The sequence below is a fragment of the Capricornis sumatraensis genome, chromosome 14, assembly GCF_032405125.1.
Source record: "Capricornis sumatraensis isolate serow.1 chromosome 14, serow.2, whole genome shotgun sequence".
NCBI lineage: Eukaryota > Metazoa > Chordata > Mammalia > Artiodactyla > Bovidae > Capricornis > Capricornis sumatraensis.
In genome coordinates this window covers 22873557-22891112 of record NC_091082.1, presented here as the reverse complement: position 1 = coordinate 22891112, position 17556 = coordinate 22873557, and the positions used below count along the sequence as shown (strand labels likewise).

At 35.4% G+C, this 17556-nt stretch overlaps 1 protein-coding gene across 2 annotated transcripts in view; it reads right to left on the bottom strand.

Annotated features, from left to right (window-relative positions):
• BRINP3 (BMP/retinoic acid inducible neural specific 3) overlaps positions 1-16931 on the bottom strand; it is a 449727-nt gene extending 432796 nt beyond the window's left edge. Inside the window, exon 1 of one of the 2 annotated variants that reach the window (XM_068986582.1) lies at positions 16696-16931. In XM_068986582.1, the coding sequence (XP_068842683.1) occupies positions 16696-16931 (236 nt within the window). The remainder of the gene's footprint in view (positions 1-16695) is intronic. The other variant, XM_068986583.1, reaches the window with a different exon arrangement.
• Between the last annotated feature and the right edge of the window lie 625 nt (positions 16932-17556).

Below are 17556 nucleotides of genomic sequence, written 5' to 3'. Positions count from 1 at the left end.
GATCTCCTTACAGTCCAAAAACTCTGAAGAGTCTTCTCCAACACCACAGTTCAAAAGCATCAATTCTTCGGTGCTCAATTTTCTTTGTAGTCCAACTCTCACATCCATACATGACTACTGGAAAAACCATAGCTTTGACTAAACTGACTCTTGTTGGCAAAGTGATTTCTCTACTTTTTAATATGCTATCTAGGTTGATCATAGGTTTTCTTCCAATGAGCAAGTGTCTTTTAATTTCATGACTGCAGTCACTATCTGCAGTGATTTTGGAGCCCAAGGAAAGAAAGTCTATAACTGTTCCATTGTTTCCCATCTTTTTGCCATGAAGTGACGGGACCAGGTGACATGATCTTAGTTTTGTAAATGTTGAGTTTTAAGCCAATTTTTTCACTCCCTCTTTCACTTTCATCATGAGGCTCTTCAGTTCCTTTCCTCTTTGCTTTCTGCCATAAGGGTGATATCATCTGCGTATCTGAGGTTATTGATATTTCTCCTGGCAATTTTGATTACAGCTTGTGCTTCATCCAGCCTGGCATTTCACATGATGTACTCTGCACATAAGTTAAATAAGCAGGGTGACAGTATACAGCTTGATATCCTCCTTTCCCAATTTGGAACCAGTTTGTTCTTCCCTGTCCTATTCAAACTGTTGCTTCTTGCCCTGCTTACAGATTTCTCAGAAGGCAGGTAAGGTGGACTAGTATTCTCATCTCTTTAAGAATTTTCCATAGTTTGTTGTGATCCACACAGTCAAAGGCTTTGGCATAGTCAATAAAGCAGAAGTAGATGTTTTCTGGAATTCTTGCTTTTTCGATGATCCAGCAGATGTTGCCAATTTGATCTCTGCTTCCTCTGCCTTTTCTAAGCAGGCTCTAGGTTCATAGAACTAGGACTAAATCTACCATATGATCCACCAACTCCACTACTTGGCATATACCCTGAGATTTTTTATACTCAAAGCCACTGGAATAATTTTCACAAAGATCCCACATTTAGAAAATGCTGGTTTATATGAATCCAATTCCACAAATGATTAGTGAACTGTAATTTTGTCTGAGATACATGCTAGGTCTAGCACAGATGCAGGTAGGCTATTGCTCCTGCCATTCAAAGCAGGCATTCACCTATAGTAGATGTTTCTTCCCCAAGACAGCCTAAAAGTGATGCACTCCCAGCTCTCAGTGCAAGTTAAATGACTGCAGGAGTAAAGGACAGGTTCATGCCAGCCATATTGGGGGAGTTCCTTTTTCTTTATGGGATCCACCAATCTCAGCTTTCAGAGAACAATTTCACCACCATTATGAGATTTACTTATTTTCATTTTTGCCCTGGTTGCCCATTGCAAATTAGGATGTGGCCAAGTCTTTTCTGATTTGAAATCACACCTTCTATTTACTCTGCTTAATGGTGTCATCTTCAGAGGGGTGTGTGTGTGTATGTGTGTGTGTGTGAAGACACATAATGGGAGAAGCTTAAAAATGAACATGTTTCTTCTCTTTTGACTCTGAAATGATTCAGAGCAGCAGATGTAAAGGTGAAAGTAATTTGCTGTACTCTTCACCTTCCACACTTCTGAGAAGAGAAACATGTGTTGCTCATAAGCAGGCATGATGTTCATATGAACATTACAGTAAAGATGAAATGAAGAGTATTTCAGCTGAAATTGGCTATATTAACAAAAACTGTTTATATAATCCTAGTACCCTAATATGGTTTGAGTTTCCAGCTTCAATTTATTTTTAAGTTTAAAATAGCAAAAGTATGGTACAAAACTCCTTTATATTTAACCAAATAGAAGACATACATCAAAAACTAGATCATGACTAATATGTGAAAAAGTAGATCATGACTAATGCACAGCGTGGTAACTATAGTTTATAATATTATAGTTTATATTTGCTGAGAGGGTGGATCTTGAGATTTCTCATCACAAGTAAAACATGTTTGTGACTATGTATTATGATAAATATTGGCTAGAATTATTATAATGGTCATTTTGCAATGTATACAAATGTCAAATCATTATGCTGTACATCTGAAATGAATATAATCAAATGTATATAATCAATTATATATGTTGATTTATAACTCAATTAAAAAAAAACAGTTTGTTCTAAGACAGAAGTCCCAGTTCACTATTTTCCATAATAAGATGTGTGTGTGTATGTGTGTGTATGTATTTTGAATGAATTAATGGTAGAAAGATGTTTAACTCTATGATGATCTAATTTAGAAGTATTATTGAGGCCAGGATAAGAAAGAAGATAATTTGAATGCAAAGCCTGAACAGTAAATCTCAAAATGTGAAGAGTGCCAAGGAAAGGCTGAAGTATGAGCCCAATTTTAATAGTTATGATGCCAGAAACAGAGGTAGGGAATCTCAGTCTTATGAAATATAATACTAACCTAATATCATATCAACAATAAGTCCAATTTCCTCTAGTAAAGCACCTGAATCCATAAGAAGGGACAAAACAGGACATTTGATATTAAGTTTCTGTGTGACAGGCCAATTTTTTTATTCTCATTCAAAGTGTTTTTTTTTTTTTCCTACTAGTGAAATGAAAGGAATACTCAGAATGTCTTACTTTTTTTCAGAAAAATACTTTGAATCAAACTGCTTTAATCTAAAATATGCTAATATAACATGTATTTAAGAATCATACTAGTCTATGCCTCCTCAGGCAGATATCAAAAATCATTTTTGAAAGCTAAAATATAATATAAAATGCAGTCACTGAATTTTTACATGGATTCTTTATAAAATTAAAAAAAAAACTACATGACTTGCTAAAACTACATAATGACTAAATTATTTTGGCAGCATCAATAATAGAGAGGTTTTTTTTTTTCCCTTCCAACAGATTTAATATTTTAATTCATGTATTTAAAGTTGTTAAGTGAATGTCACTCAGTCATGTCCCACTCTTTGTGACCCCATGGACCATACAGTCCATGGAATTCTCCAGGCCAGAATACTGGAGTGGGTAACCTTTTCCTTCTCCAGGGGATCTTCCCAACCCAGGGATCGAATCCAGGTCTCCTGCATTGAAGGTGGGTTCTTTACCAGCTGAGCCACAAGGGAAACCCTCATGTATCTTACATTGCTTCAGTATCATTCTCTTTTTAGAAACAACTAAGATTGTTTATCTTGAAAAATTACACAGGAACTTTAGAAATTCTAGAAAATTCTGAGATCTTTATTTTCAAATATCAAGTTCACTAAGTAAAAGTCTTTAAATTACAAAACTATGTTCAAAACAAATTCAAATAATGACCCTACAAAAAAAAAATGCAGTCAGTTCTATGGCATGTTTACAAACACAGCTTCTCTATGGGACTTCCTTGGTGGTCCAGTGACTAAGACCCAAGGCTCCCAGTGCAGGAGGCTCGGGTTCAATGTCTGGTGAGAAAACTAGATCCCATGTACTGCAACCAAGATCCAGTGCAGCCAAGTGAATAAATTTTGGAGCTTCCTTGGCAGCTCAGTGGTTAAAAAAAAAATCTGTCTGTAATGCAGGAGACCCAGGTACAATTCCTGGGTCAGGAGGATCTCCTGGAGAAGTGAATGGCTAACCACTCCAGTATTCTTGCCTGGAGAATCCCATGGACAGAGGAATCTGGTGGGCTACAGTCCACAGGGTAGAAAGAGTCAGGTAACCAACACTGAGCAACTAACACTTTCTTCAAAAAGAGGCCATCAAGGACTATGCTTCAGTGGAATCTCATGGTTAGAAATAAAATTATAGAATTTCCTGTCATCTTCATTTAATAAATAGGGGCTCAGAGACAAAGAGAGGTGATACCATTTTATACATTTATACAAAAAGTAAATGATAGATACAGGCCTGAAACCTAGATTCTATAATTCCAAGTTCTATAAACCTTAGTTCTGTAATTCTTAGTTCTTAGTCTTCTCTCTATCCTACCCTTAGTTCCATTCACCTCTCTATTCTATGAGCAGGACTAAATTAACATAATGCCAAAAATAAGTAGTTTAACTCTTTAAGCTAAAGGTCAAGTGAAAAAAAAAAAGATTTAAAACCTTTTCAGTACAGTATAAGGACTACATGGTCACACCTAAAACTAAGGATTTGCAAATATAATTTCAACATTTATAATGGAAAAACAGTGCTCTGGATTGCATTCTATACATGTTTAAAAAGTTAGGAAAAAAAATGAAGAATAGGACAACACATTTCATTTCCTCCATAAATGGCTAGTTAACTTAACAGATCAACAAAGAAGTCCGTATTCTGTCAAATATTTGAGCGTCATTGGGGAGCTATCAAGGAGGACTGGGGTTTGCTGGATAAGTGCTGTGACCCAGGTTGCTTACACATGAGCTTGGGGCCAGGGGCCTCTGGTACCCAGGGAATGTGAGTGTTTCTCATCTCCTCATCACCTGGTGTAACTTCTGAGATCCCACAATCAAGCTCCCTCTGGGAAGAGTGGTCTCAGCAGCAGCACCTCAGGCCCCATGCCTTATCCTCTGAGCCTCCAGACACTCAGCACATCCCAGGCCCTCCTTTCCCAGCCCCTCCACTAGACCTGCCCTTACTCCCTCACTGCCCAGCACATGAGGCCATAAAGCACACCCTGTGGGATCCAACTGTACCTTGTTTGCATGTAACATGGTCAAAAATAATATCCTCTATGGGAATACTAGAGAAAAGCCTGAAGGTTAATACAGAACCACAGGGCTTTATCTGAAGCCCTTGAGTGAAATGTATCCGAGTTCAGTTTTCAGATTTCAGAGGAAAAATGAGGTACTTATATATATATATATATATATATATATATATAGAGAGAGAGAGAGAGAGAGAGAGAGTATACCTTATTTTATATCCTTGGTGGAGTCTAAGTCATCAACTCAAACACATCAGTGCCCTTGAAACGCAACATATGAATATTTCCATTAAATACAAAAATAAAAACTAGAGCCTCATGTCTTTCCAGGGCAGGACAAGTTTTGAAACCTAAAGTGCTAAGAGAAAAATGGCTTAATTTCAGAATGCTGGGATTTTGAAATTTCTGATACAGTGCTTAACATTGCAAGAACTGAAATGTATCTAGCTGGAAGGTTCCTGTGGTTCAAAGAAGATCTGTGGTTCAAAGATCTGTTTATACTCTTATTCTGTTATATTAAAAAAATATATTTTTACATCCATAGGTTTTTTTATAGGTTTCTAAAATAATTTCATTTATATAGGAGATATTCTTTTCAAATGTGCACATTTGAAATAAGGAGGATATTGGATTATAATGATCAAGTACAGATTTTCTTGATAAATTTGTCAAACAGACTAGAAAGTCTTTTATAGAACATTCAATGAGATATGGACACACATGCAGTGCTCTCCAAAGTAGAAGAGTCAGACTGCCGTATACAGAAAGGTATGATTTCTACAAAACTGAAGATGAATAGGATACCTGGGTACTATGATGTGAATAAACAATGAAGAGATAGATTTGGTACAATGGTTAGAAGAAGCAAGCTCACAAATTGTGACTCTTGACCAGGAAGGCATTCCCAAGTGTCATGTTTTATCCACTGGTTCTGTATTCTTGGGAAAGAGTGAGTCCTCAATCCACTGAAACATTGAAAGAAAGGGGTGATGACCATTTGACAGCAGTATTAAACATACGGATTGCACAGCACACATTAAATATCATTGATTTGAATAGATGAGTGCTAAGGACATTTTTAATCATTAGAATCTTTGATTTTATATTATAAAAAGTCCATTTTCTGTAATAATAAAAGGCAAAGAAAGTTATTATCCCTTTGCTTTTTATAAGTATGAAAAAAGTATTCTTATGTGTAATGGATTTAAGGATTGTTGTAAAAAACACTTTTATACAATGAATAATCTTTTAAAGATTGCATTTTGTGAGGAACTGCTTTATAACTTTAAATGGGTGTGTTTATTTAAATCTAATGTTCGATTCTGTTTTGGAGCAATAGTAGTGTGTGTCTTTAAGATAAGACAGCCGCGCACAAGCCCACAGCCAGGTCCAGTCTTTGCTAATTTCAGACTGACAGGGAGGTAGTTTAATTAATGAGCTAGCTGCTAATATCTGTTTAAGTGAGCAGCCAAAGAAATGTCTTTTAGAAAAAGGACTTGCAAATGAAAGGCAAGGCCATTCTCGATGCCTCTTTTCAATTGTGTCAAAAAAGAAGAAAACAAAGAGACTGCACTTATTTGGAAAAGAGAAGACCAGTAAAAAAAGAGCAGAGACAGACACAAAAGTAATCGTATGTCTGCAAATATATATTGCAGTTTAGAGATACTGGTGCCTTCACAACAGACTTGTACATAAGTGATCTACTTCCACATATTGTGAAAACTCTGCCTTGACCAAGGGTAAATCATCCCGAATATATATATTGGAATATTGAAGTCACTCAGTCGTGTCCAACTCTCTGTAACCCCATGGACTATACATATAGCCCACCAGGCTCCTCTGTCGATGGGATTCTCCAGGCAGGAATACTGGAGTGGGGTTGCCATTTCCTTCTCCAAGGGATCTTCCTGACCCAGGGATCAAACCCGGATCTCCCGCATTGCAGGGCAGACGCTTTACCCTCTGAGCCACCTGGGAAGCCCTTGGCTGAAAAGCTTTAGTAATTCTTTAACGGTAACCAAAGAGCATAAAACTGTCTCCTACACCTATAATCAAGGTTACAAGCTTTTACTCTTAAACTAAAATGGTTTATTAATGTTTTTCCTGAGTTTGTTGATACAATAAATAGTACACTTTTTACATTTACATGGCATTTGTTTACTGGAATATTAAGAGAGATAGATGAAAGGAAAATAAACACTGCATGATCACTCTTGGAGTAATCTTTTTCAACCAACACTTGCTGGATATCTATGTATTTCATACATCACTTCAGTCTGAGGCAAATTCCAAGGATAAATATTACTAATTAATTGATATAAAACTCTTCTCTAGGCCAAATGAACTTCAGTGGATAATGTTTACATCTTAAATCCAATTATGGAATTATAATTCCAGTTGAAAATAATAGGGAAAATAAGCAATTTATAGAAAAAGTAATCTCAAAAATAACTATAAGTTGTTACTTCTATGAAAGAATGGTTTGATGATAGAAACTGAATAAACGTATTCTACTAAAAATCATAAATATTCAGTATAAATTACAGCTTTAACTTTGGAAATTAAAACATGAAGGTGAGGATTCTTTTACTGTTCATGTTATATGCTTGTTAAAATAAAAACAATAGTAACCTAATCTTAATTTTATAACTAATATTTTGGAATATTATTAGAAACAATTTTTAAATACTGCAGTTAAATAGCAATTGCATCATTGTACACTAGATCATTTCAGTCATGTCCGACTCTTTGTGAACCTATGAACTGTAGCCCATGAGGCTCCTCTAGCCATGGGATTCTCCAGGCAAGGATACAGGAGCGCATTGCCATGCCCTCCTCCAGGCGGATCTTCTCGACCCACGTATCAAACCTGCATCTCTTAGGTCTCCTGCACTGGCAGGCAGATTCTTTACTGCTAGCGCCATTACTTTTATATTAAAATAAAGAAGACATAATAAATGCCATTTTAGGACCTTTTCTTACTTACAATGAGAAATACAATGCTAAAGACTTTTTTTCATAACAGTCCTTTTAAACACACACACTCTCAAGAAAAAAGCCAAGGAAACTCTAAAAACTATTATTACTCAACTTTTTCACTTGAGTCTTAAACTTTGCATTTTTGGAATAGTGCCCAGTTTAAAAAAAAAATGCATGTTAACAATTCAAAACCCACAGAGCAATGATAACAAGAGAAAACGATACTGATAATGTTGGCAATTAAATTTATAAGAAGATCACAGAGATAAGGGTAGCAAAGAATTAGAGTGCTTGGTAAGATGAAACTAGAGAAACAAATAATCAAATAATGTATTTGTCTGAATGCCAAAAAATCATAATTGTTATTTTCTCTTCTATAAATAATTATATGAACTAGGAATTCAGTTCATTTTTTTCAATACAACAGAAACAAATGTGAATGTACTTTAGGCTAAGTATTATTATTTATAAATGCTATTAATTGTTGCAAAGCATGTATTTACTTATCATGAGGCTATATACAATCCCCATTAAGAACTTGCTTTTCTGATATTCCATTATAACTCCTAAAGCCTTGAATTAATATATCTATTTTCTTCCTCACTGAAATTTTTCCAGTGTCAACTAAAAGATACAAAGTATGAATTCATATGCAGATTCAACTGTGAATTAGATTGAATATCAAAAATTTAAATTTATTTTATGGTTTACTCTCAAAATTGGAGAGGTAATTAGAGTTGTTGAGTAGATATATTTAATTAATTTGTTATTTATATATAAACTCACTACCTAGAATACTCTCCTTAATTTATCACTGAATGGTATTGTGCTAACAGACTAATGGAAGGGTTTATGGAAAATCAACCAACTAGGAAAAATAGCTTCCTCACTATAGCCCTTACAGTATAACATACACAAAACAGAAAAGAATTGAAGTAATGAGGAGAATGAAAGTTATGACAAAATTTAGATTTAGGTACCCATGAACACAGACTAATCTGAGAGATTTTTAGATATTATTTTTAAAAAGTATTTATAACTGACTTTTGCAAAAGACAAAAGGCTGCAGATAGGAGAATTAACCTCAATTGATTTTCATTTTCATGCTTATCAACTTGTTCTGATATTTTCCCATTTTGCTTTTGGGATTGCTAACATTGAAGTTTATAACTCAAAAGATCTTTAGAAATCTAGAGCATCCTTAATTTTACAAAAGAGGATACTGAAGCCTGAGAAATTAACTTACAAGCCTGAGGTTAAACAGTTTGGTTAGTGACAAAGAATCAATTCAAGTCTCCTCGCTTACATTCAAGAGGGTATATTTTCAATGAGATGAGCTTGATTTTGAAACCAAGCAGCCCAAATGTAAAGTGAGCAATTTCTTGTTCTAGGAATATAAAGGCAAATAGAAATAAAGAAATAAGATGAGGTATATAAAATTGTAAAATTAAAATAGAAACTAGAAAGGTCCTGCCTCCAAGGCACTCAAACTTCAGAGGAGACAACAGGTGATATTAGAGCAATACCAAAGTACAAGGACAGATATTCAGGGATAGGAGGGGTAAACAAAAGGGAAAAGGGTTTAAGTTTTTATTTTGCTAACCTGTCAACTGGGAATTATTTTAAGAGGGTTGGTTGGATGGTTTAATGACATAACATGTGAAAGTATAATCACGTAATAAAATCACAGAATTTAGTTCCATCTTTTCTTAGTCTACACTATACGGATGCTCCATCTGTTGTTATTTAATAGCTAAGTTGCATCCAACTCTTTTGTAACCCCATGGATTGTAGCCCACCAGGCTCCTCTGTTCCATGGAAGTTTTCAGGCAAGAATACTGGTGAGGGTTTCCATTTCTTTCTCCAAGGAATCTTCCCGACCCAGGGATTGAACCAATGTCTCCTGCATAGGTAAGCGGATTCTTTACCGCTGAGCCATCAGGGAAGATATACATGCTCCATAAAAAACTGTTATCCACTAGAGGGTATCATATGGACTTTAATATATTAGATCATCTTTTTTACATTTTATGGCCTTTTCTGTTAGGTGTAATTTTGTTTTAAGTAACTTTGCTATAAGAAGCATATTTTACTAAATGTTTTATTCCAATTATTTTTGGAGCTTGAAATATTTACGTTCACTACATTAACTGTATTTTTCTGTAGCTATCTTGTTTTAAGTTATGTTTATCATCTTTATTTAACCTTTAAGCTTTTATATGTTTGTTTTTATAGGTAGCAAGGAAATTTAAGATGTAATGCTGAGTTTTATATCTACTCTTAAGGTTTGCAATAATATTTTAACTTATTTTTCCCAGTTCCTATTTTTAAAATTTCAATAAACATAAATTTTCCCACTCCACTTAATGCTACAAAGATAGATTTCACTGCATTCTGGGCTCTTCCCTTTCCTGTTCCAAATTTACTCCTGGGCATCTTTGTCACTGATACATAATCGTTAATGTCAGTAATCACTTATTTCTTCCTAGACTGGCCAGAATTTGCAAATAAAACATGTCAATTAGTAAAACTAGAGTGTAAATAAGCAAATTATTTTTTAGTATAAGTGTGTCCCAAATATTGCATGCTGTACTGTGCTTAGTCATGTCCAACTCTTTGCAACCATATGGACTGTAGCTCACCAGGCTCTTCTGTCCATGGGGGTTCTCCAGGCAAGAATACAGGCATGGATTGTCATGCCCTCCACCCAGGGGATCTTCCCAACCCAGAAGGGATTGAACCCAGGTCTCCTGCATTGCAGATGGATTCTTTACCATCTGAGCCCCCGGGAAATTTCAAGAATACTGGAGTGGGTAGCCAATCACTTCTCCAGGGGATCTTGGGTCATGCTTATCTGCCAAAACCTCTACCTACCACACTATTCTTGAGAACTACCATCTCCAAATATCATGGAAAAGAGAGAAATTGAATATCTATACTCTGGTTGCATCACAAGGCAGAGTTCTGCAGGGGAGAGACAACTGCACAGTTCCTATTTGGAGCCAACTCTGGGTTTCTGAGCAGGTAGCTGATAGTAATGATATAATTCCCAACTGTATTTACAGTAAGTGTCACCTCTGTCAAGACTACTGGGCTTGCTCTGTCTTAAGCATTAAAATATATTTGCTAATCATTGATTCATATAACCATTAAAATGCTTCTCATATTCTGGCAGAAAGTTGAATACCAACCAAGTTACTGTGTTATGAGCTTTCAGTATCCCTGAATATTCATTGGAAAGACTGAGGCTGAAGATGAAACTCCAATACTTTGGCCATCTGATGTAAAGAGCTGACTCATTGGAAAAGACCCTGATGTTGGAAAAGATTGAAGGCAGGAAAAGGCACAATAGAGGATGAGATGGTTGGATGTCATCACCAACTCAATGGACATGAGTTTGAGTAAACTCCTGGAGTTGGCGATGGACAGGGAGGCCTGGCATGCTGCAGTCCATGGGGTGGCAAAGAGTCGGACATGACTGAGCAACGGAGCTGTTGAATTTACACTGTTTTAAATAGAAAAATTAAAGTGATGCTATAAAGAACTGCTATTTAGAAGACATTTTAAACCAGAATCTCCTTTTTTCTTTAAAAAATATATGCATTCTTAATGTTCTTTTGTAAATGATATCATGATTACTATATCATGATTATTTAGTGATTTAGTATATAGTGATTATTTATATCACTAATAAATACCTGTCCAATTTATATTCCTGATGAAAAAATACTTATATCAATTATATGTGGTACATAGAAAACCTTCCCAAAACTTAGAGGCTTAAAGAAAGATTTGGTGTTTTCTTATTAATGATTCTGTGAATGAATGAGCATTATGAGCTGGGCTCAGCTGTCTGATTCTTCCAGTATGCCTATTCATTAATGTGGTTTTCAGTTTTCTACCAGATCAGCTAGGTCTGAGAATCCTGGGATGGCCCCACTTCCTCATGTGGTGATTTTTTCAGTCTGGAGGCTGTCAGGTCCAAAACACATCATCTGGCCTGGTTCCTCTCTGCTCTGTGTGGTTTCTTCTGCTCTATCGGTCTAGACTGAACTTCTTCAAAGGTTGTTTTCAGATCTAATTCAATGCAAGGCAAGTGCACAGGCACTTTTATAAGCTTCTACTTGCATCATATTTGCTGATGCCACACTGACAAGAGAAGGCAAAGGCCAAGCCCAAAGCCAATAGCCCAAAGCCAAATATGCAAAGTCGTAGAGATGGGGAGATCTGAGTCACCATGAGATGTGACTGTAACAATCTGACACAATTTTATTAGATCTCTGGCAAATAAATCAAGGGCATATTTATTGAACAAACCTGACTGATAAATGTGAACAGAGAAAGACGTAAGTTGTGCAAAGGGTTTGTTTTTATATATTAAAAGATTTAATTGCAAAGATGTGGTCAATTATCTATGGAAACTTTTGGTTTTACTTAACTGTGGTAAAATGATTAATGAATTTAATTTCAAAAGTATGGGTTTTAATTATTATTTAACATGTCTGCTGTTTACAGACATACTATTTAAAATCTCTGGATGGTAGCTTTTTGAAATTGATACAGTATCATCAATAAAGGGCTACAGTAAAAATCACATATTAAAAAATGGAAGGTCTTTGTAAGCAACAAGGAAAAATTTTTTTGTACAGAAATGCACATATATGTACCAAAATATAATTTTGTATCAGAGCACATAATTGAAGATTCCTATAGAATGCAAAAGGGCTTAATAAACTTTAATATTGAATTTGTGAAAAACTCAAAGAAAAAAATTAATCTACTTAATCTGAGGATTTCAAAGCTGACACAATATGTATTTACTTATTAAATGATTATGAAATATAAAATCCATATGAATAATTGTCTAAAATATTTAGAGTCTATACATGAGTGTAACAACTAAGCAGTTTAAGAGTATTGTTATTATTTTAGAGATCACTCGTTTTCCCTTAAAAACCCCATCCTTCTCCCGTCCTCATGGAGATAACTGCTATCTTAACTTTTGTTATAGTCTTTTCCTTGGGAATTTTTTAGGTATTACCAACCATGTTTAGGTATGCATATCTAAATGTAATTTAGTTTTGCCTGTTTTGTGAACTTCGTGTAATAAAATCAGATTATGTGCAAATGTTTCCTGTGTTATACTTCTTGAACTTAACATTCTGCTTGGGAGATTCATCCAGGATCCTGCTGGTGGCTACACTCTTGTTAACGTTGATATACCTGAATTGATCAGGGTTTTGGTTGTTTAATGCTTTTAATTCTAGGAAATACCTACATATCTGAAAGTGTTTTCCTCTGTTTTTCTCCTAGAAATGCAATATTTTTGCCTTTCTTATTTAGATTTTTATTCCCTATAAAGTAGATTTGTGAATATGATACTGGAAAAAGATCTCATTTCTATTTTTCTCATGTGTGTGCTCTCAGTCACTCAGTCATGTCGGACTCTTTTTGACCCAGTGGACTATAGCTCACTAGGCTCCTCTGTCCACAGGATTTTCCAGGCAAGAATACTGAAGTGGGTTGTCATTTCCTCCTCCAGGGGATCTTCCCAACCCAGAAACTGAGCCCGTGTCCCTTGCATCTCTTACGTCTCTTGCCTTCCAGTTGGTATCGTTAACACCAAGCCACCTGGAAAACTGCTTTTCACACGTGGCTACCCAAACTGCAGAACCATTTATTCAAAACTCTCCCCTACCCCACATTCTACCCCTGTCATGAAGTGTCCAAACACTTACTTTTTTTCTAGACTATCTTATCCCTTCCAAGTCATTCTTTAAATATAATTTTTCTCAGGGGACATTACCAAGAAGACCAATAAGGCATCATCTTTATCCCTATTGTCTTTTATTCTCACTCAAATTTTGCTTTGAAAAATCGCTCTGAGGAAGCAAGCTAAGTTGTAGTAAAATGACACATAGTAATATTATTCTTTAAAGTTATAAGAAAAGCATCATTACTCCCCCGCCATGATTTTCTTACACATGTAGTTAAAAAAAGAATGGTAAAAGTTAGGGGGCAAAAAAAGACTTTTATTTTCTAGCAACGTATATGAAGATTTACACATGAGAAATATCCTTTTTGTGGGATAAAAATCACCATCTATTTTATCTTAGAATTCATATCCCTGGTTCAAGATAATAGTGTCAGAAATACTAAAAGTGTGTCCCTTGTTCAGAGCCCCTATAATTTATTAAAAGGATGAGGATTTCTGTGGTGTGGAAGAAATTATATGTTTGCTTGGTGGGCCTACTGACTGAGGGTGTTTCTAGACCATAATAACTGCCATCACAAGGCTTCCACTTATTAAGGGGCCAAGTGTACTCTTATTTTGTGCTTTACATGGGCAAAATTTCTCCAGGCATAGTTCACTTTCTAAAAGTGAGAACACTTACTTAAAATGTTTACCCTAAGTTCCATTATCCATCTTTAGCTAAAATATAGTGGAAAATCCGATCTTTAATATTTAACCAAATAACAATTTAAGTGTTAGCAACCTCATTCTAGGTCTTCAATTCAATGATCTGCTCATAAAGTAGGCACGTCATATTTTTAACATAGCTTCAAAATAAAACCTAAAAATATAATACACTTCAATTTAAAAATAAGACTTGATAGTTGACACAAATGCACACTATCAAGAAAAAAAAAAAAAAAAACACCAGTGGTTCCTTTTACTTTAAGTCCTAACTATGATTCTGGCAATGTTCAGTTGCTATGATCTTGTTGTTCTATATTTGAGGTGAAAAGAAAAATATGTTACTGGAAAAGAAGATAAAATGAAGACTGACAACTGAAAGAAATTTGACGTAATTATTCAGGCTTAATATGTTGTACATTTATAGCTAAAGCATTTCAGCTATTATGTCAATGCAATAACTTGCAAAAAGAAGATTATGACAGTAATAAGCACTTGTAGATAAAATGATAAATGATAAAATAATAAATTTAGTGCTTAATAGTGAAAAATACTAATTTTCCACTTATGTGTCTTAGATATTCACTAATTCAGTAATTAAATATTTATGAAACATAAGTCTCTAAAAATTATTAAGACAAATATTTAACACAGAGGTAATAACTAAACAAAGCCAGAAATCCATTCTAATCTTTGAATTAGATTCTCAAGTTCTCAAAAATAAGGTCAGCTTCACTAGGGAAAACTCATACCCATATTAACCCATCTATTATATCAAAGAGCTAGGTAGACAGCATTCTCTGAAATGTGAAGAAATACTCGTTGGACAGATGAAATATCTCACAGTGCCAAGGCAAATGGAATCCTCATGAGTATACTACACCGTTCATTTCATAGCAACCATCACTGATCATAGCATCATCAACCAATGTGTCAAAGGTTGTATAAGCTGTAGTCTGGTCCAGGCAGAAGGACAGGGACATCTTATTGCATTGTTTATAAATAAACAATTCCCATTTATGTTTATTCAAACCACAACAGTAAAAACATAAGAAGGATGAGGAATAGAGAGTTACTGAAGGTCTTTATGAATAGAGAAACATGAAGACAACAGGGAATGCATGAACCCTACACACCAATCCCAAGGCATTATTTTCTTTATTACCTTTCACTGTGGTAATCCAAAGATTGCCTCTTTCATTCAGCCAAGAACCTCTGTACACATGTCAAGCCATGTTTGCAACTCACAGCCAATCAATCGACAATCCAAAGCTCAACAATCACACACGAGACAAGACCTCAGACCTCCCAACAGAGATGCCATGGATCATTGAGACATGCTCTGGCATCAGTCTGTTTGAGAGACTGTTAAAAATTTTTCTTCAGAATGCTGAAACAGAAGACAGTCTCACTCTCTGAAATTTAATAGCTTCACTCAGTCTGTGAAAGAAATCTGGCTAAACCCACAAAAACATGTAAAAATGATTATAACTGGAATCATAATATATTGACTGCTTCCTGGTGTATTTCAGAAAGGAAATCTTTAATATTTGTCATTTCATTCACTAGTGTAGAATAATTCTTTTTTGCAGACTTGTGACAGTGCTCTGGCTGCCTGGAATAAAGGGACACACTCACATACAGCAAGAATTGCGTGATGCCTTACAGAACATGTTCAGTACCCTCAGTCTCTTCTGTAAATATGCATGGCTGATCGGATTTATACATTTCTCAGAATGCTATATGAAAGCCTACATACAGATCAGAAGCACAGTGCCCTCTGGTGCGCATATAACATAAAATAAAATATTTATATAACAGGGACTACACAGATACAGACACCAATACAAAATGAAATGTTGCTTCTGCATGCATGCTAAACCAATCACTGGGAATTGTAAACTTCTATCATGAAAAAACAAACCAAACCGATAACCTTCATAAAACATTCTTTATGGCATAGATCAATGCAATCTAACCCATTCAGGCAACCACTTGTATACCCCTCTACTTAATGGATTCACTGCACTTGTGGGAAGCAAGCAGTCTGACAGATTTAATGTATGACTCCTTTTTTGTAACTTATTTAGATTCAAGCTTAGAAGAGCAGTGAAAGTTAAAGGCCATATATCTCAATCTCTTCCTTTTTCTTGGCCCTTGCTCCCAGATCCTATTTACGTGCATTTCCTTTTTATCCCATGGCCATTTCCTCCAGCTTCTGAATGTGCAATTACCTTGAAGGTAAAAAATGATGAGGTGACTCAACTTCTTTCTCAGTGATTCGTAGAAGATGCCATTTCCATTTAAGCTAAAAAGGTAACAAAGCATGGTACAAGGTAGAAAGGAAATGCCATTCAAGAAATTCTGATTTAAAATTTTGAGTATTTAAAACGATAAACCCAGCGTCACAGTGAACTGAATTTACAGCAGGGTAGCAGTCTAGAATTTGGGAGTGGTACACAAATGGTCACCATTATCCAGTTTTTCTGGAAGAAGTTGCATCTACAAGAAATACTTTGCAATAACCAGAAAACTTTACCGTGGTGAATGACAAATAATAACCCTTCATATAAAACACTTTCCCATCTGAAACTTGCCCTTAGAGCAACTTACTTATCCACCACCTTCAAGGAAGACATCTCTGCCATTGCTTTCCCTTTGCTTCATACCTGTATATCTTGTATCTTGTGCTAAATCCCTGCCGGCTTCTGTCCACAAAATCTGTGTATTCCTGTGAACGATGGAAGGGTCCCTTATCAGAGAGGAGCCAGTCGAAAGGGCTTGTGGCATGCTGATCCGAAACAGCAGCAACCGCTAAAACCCAGCAATGAAGACTCAGTGCTATCCACTCCCATGGAGCCATCAGAGAGAACAATTCAGCACCAGCTCTGCTTCGCCATATCATGCTTCCACTGGGGACTTAGAGCCTTCATTCTCTTAGCTTTCCCTCAACACCTAGACAAAATACACAGGCAATTAGTTAGCCCCTGGAAGGTTCTTTTCTAGCAGTTAAGGTGCTGAGGTGGAAAATCCTTTTTTAAAAGTCTAATACCATTGTCTTAAATTAGATGATGGCAAAAGTCAATTGCAAGTAGTACACCAAAATGATTTCTTTTTTTCCAGAGCTCTTTCATACTTAGGTTGCTTCTTCATTTGTTAGAAAATAAATCACTGAGTTCCAACAAACCTTGTCAGGGCAACATCATACAGTGGATTACTAAAGCCCACTCTGAGCAATGATCATCAGAAACTTTCACTCATAATTACTTTTTCAGCATAAATGTTTTATGACACTGAACAGTTTCAAAAGAAACACTTGATATGTTTATTTAACAAGTTATGTTATAAATTTTAACACTACATATATTTTATCCTTTACTTCTTTTAGAGATAGGCTTTAAATTAATTAAGATTATGCAGGTAGTTATTTCCAAAATATAGATAAACTAAGATGGAATGGAACTGTGGGTCTTAGAATACATAAATAATATTGTGTGTGTGTGTGTTTATGCGTCTGCCATTTATCTAGC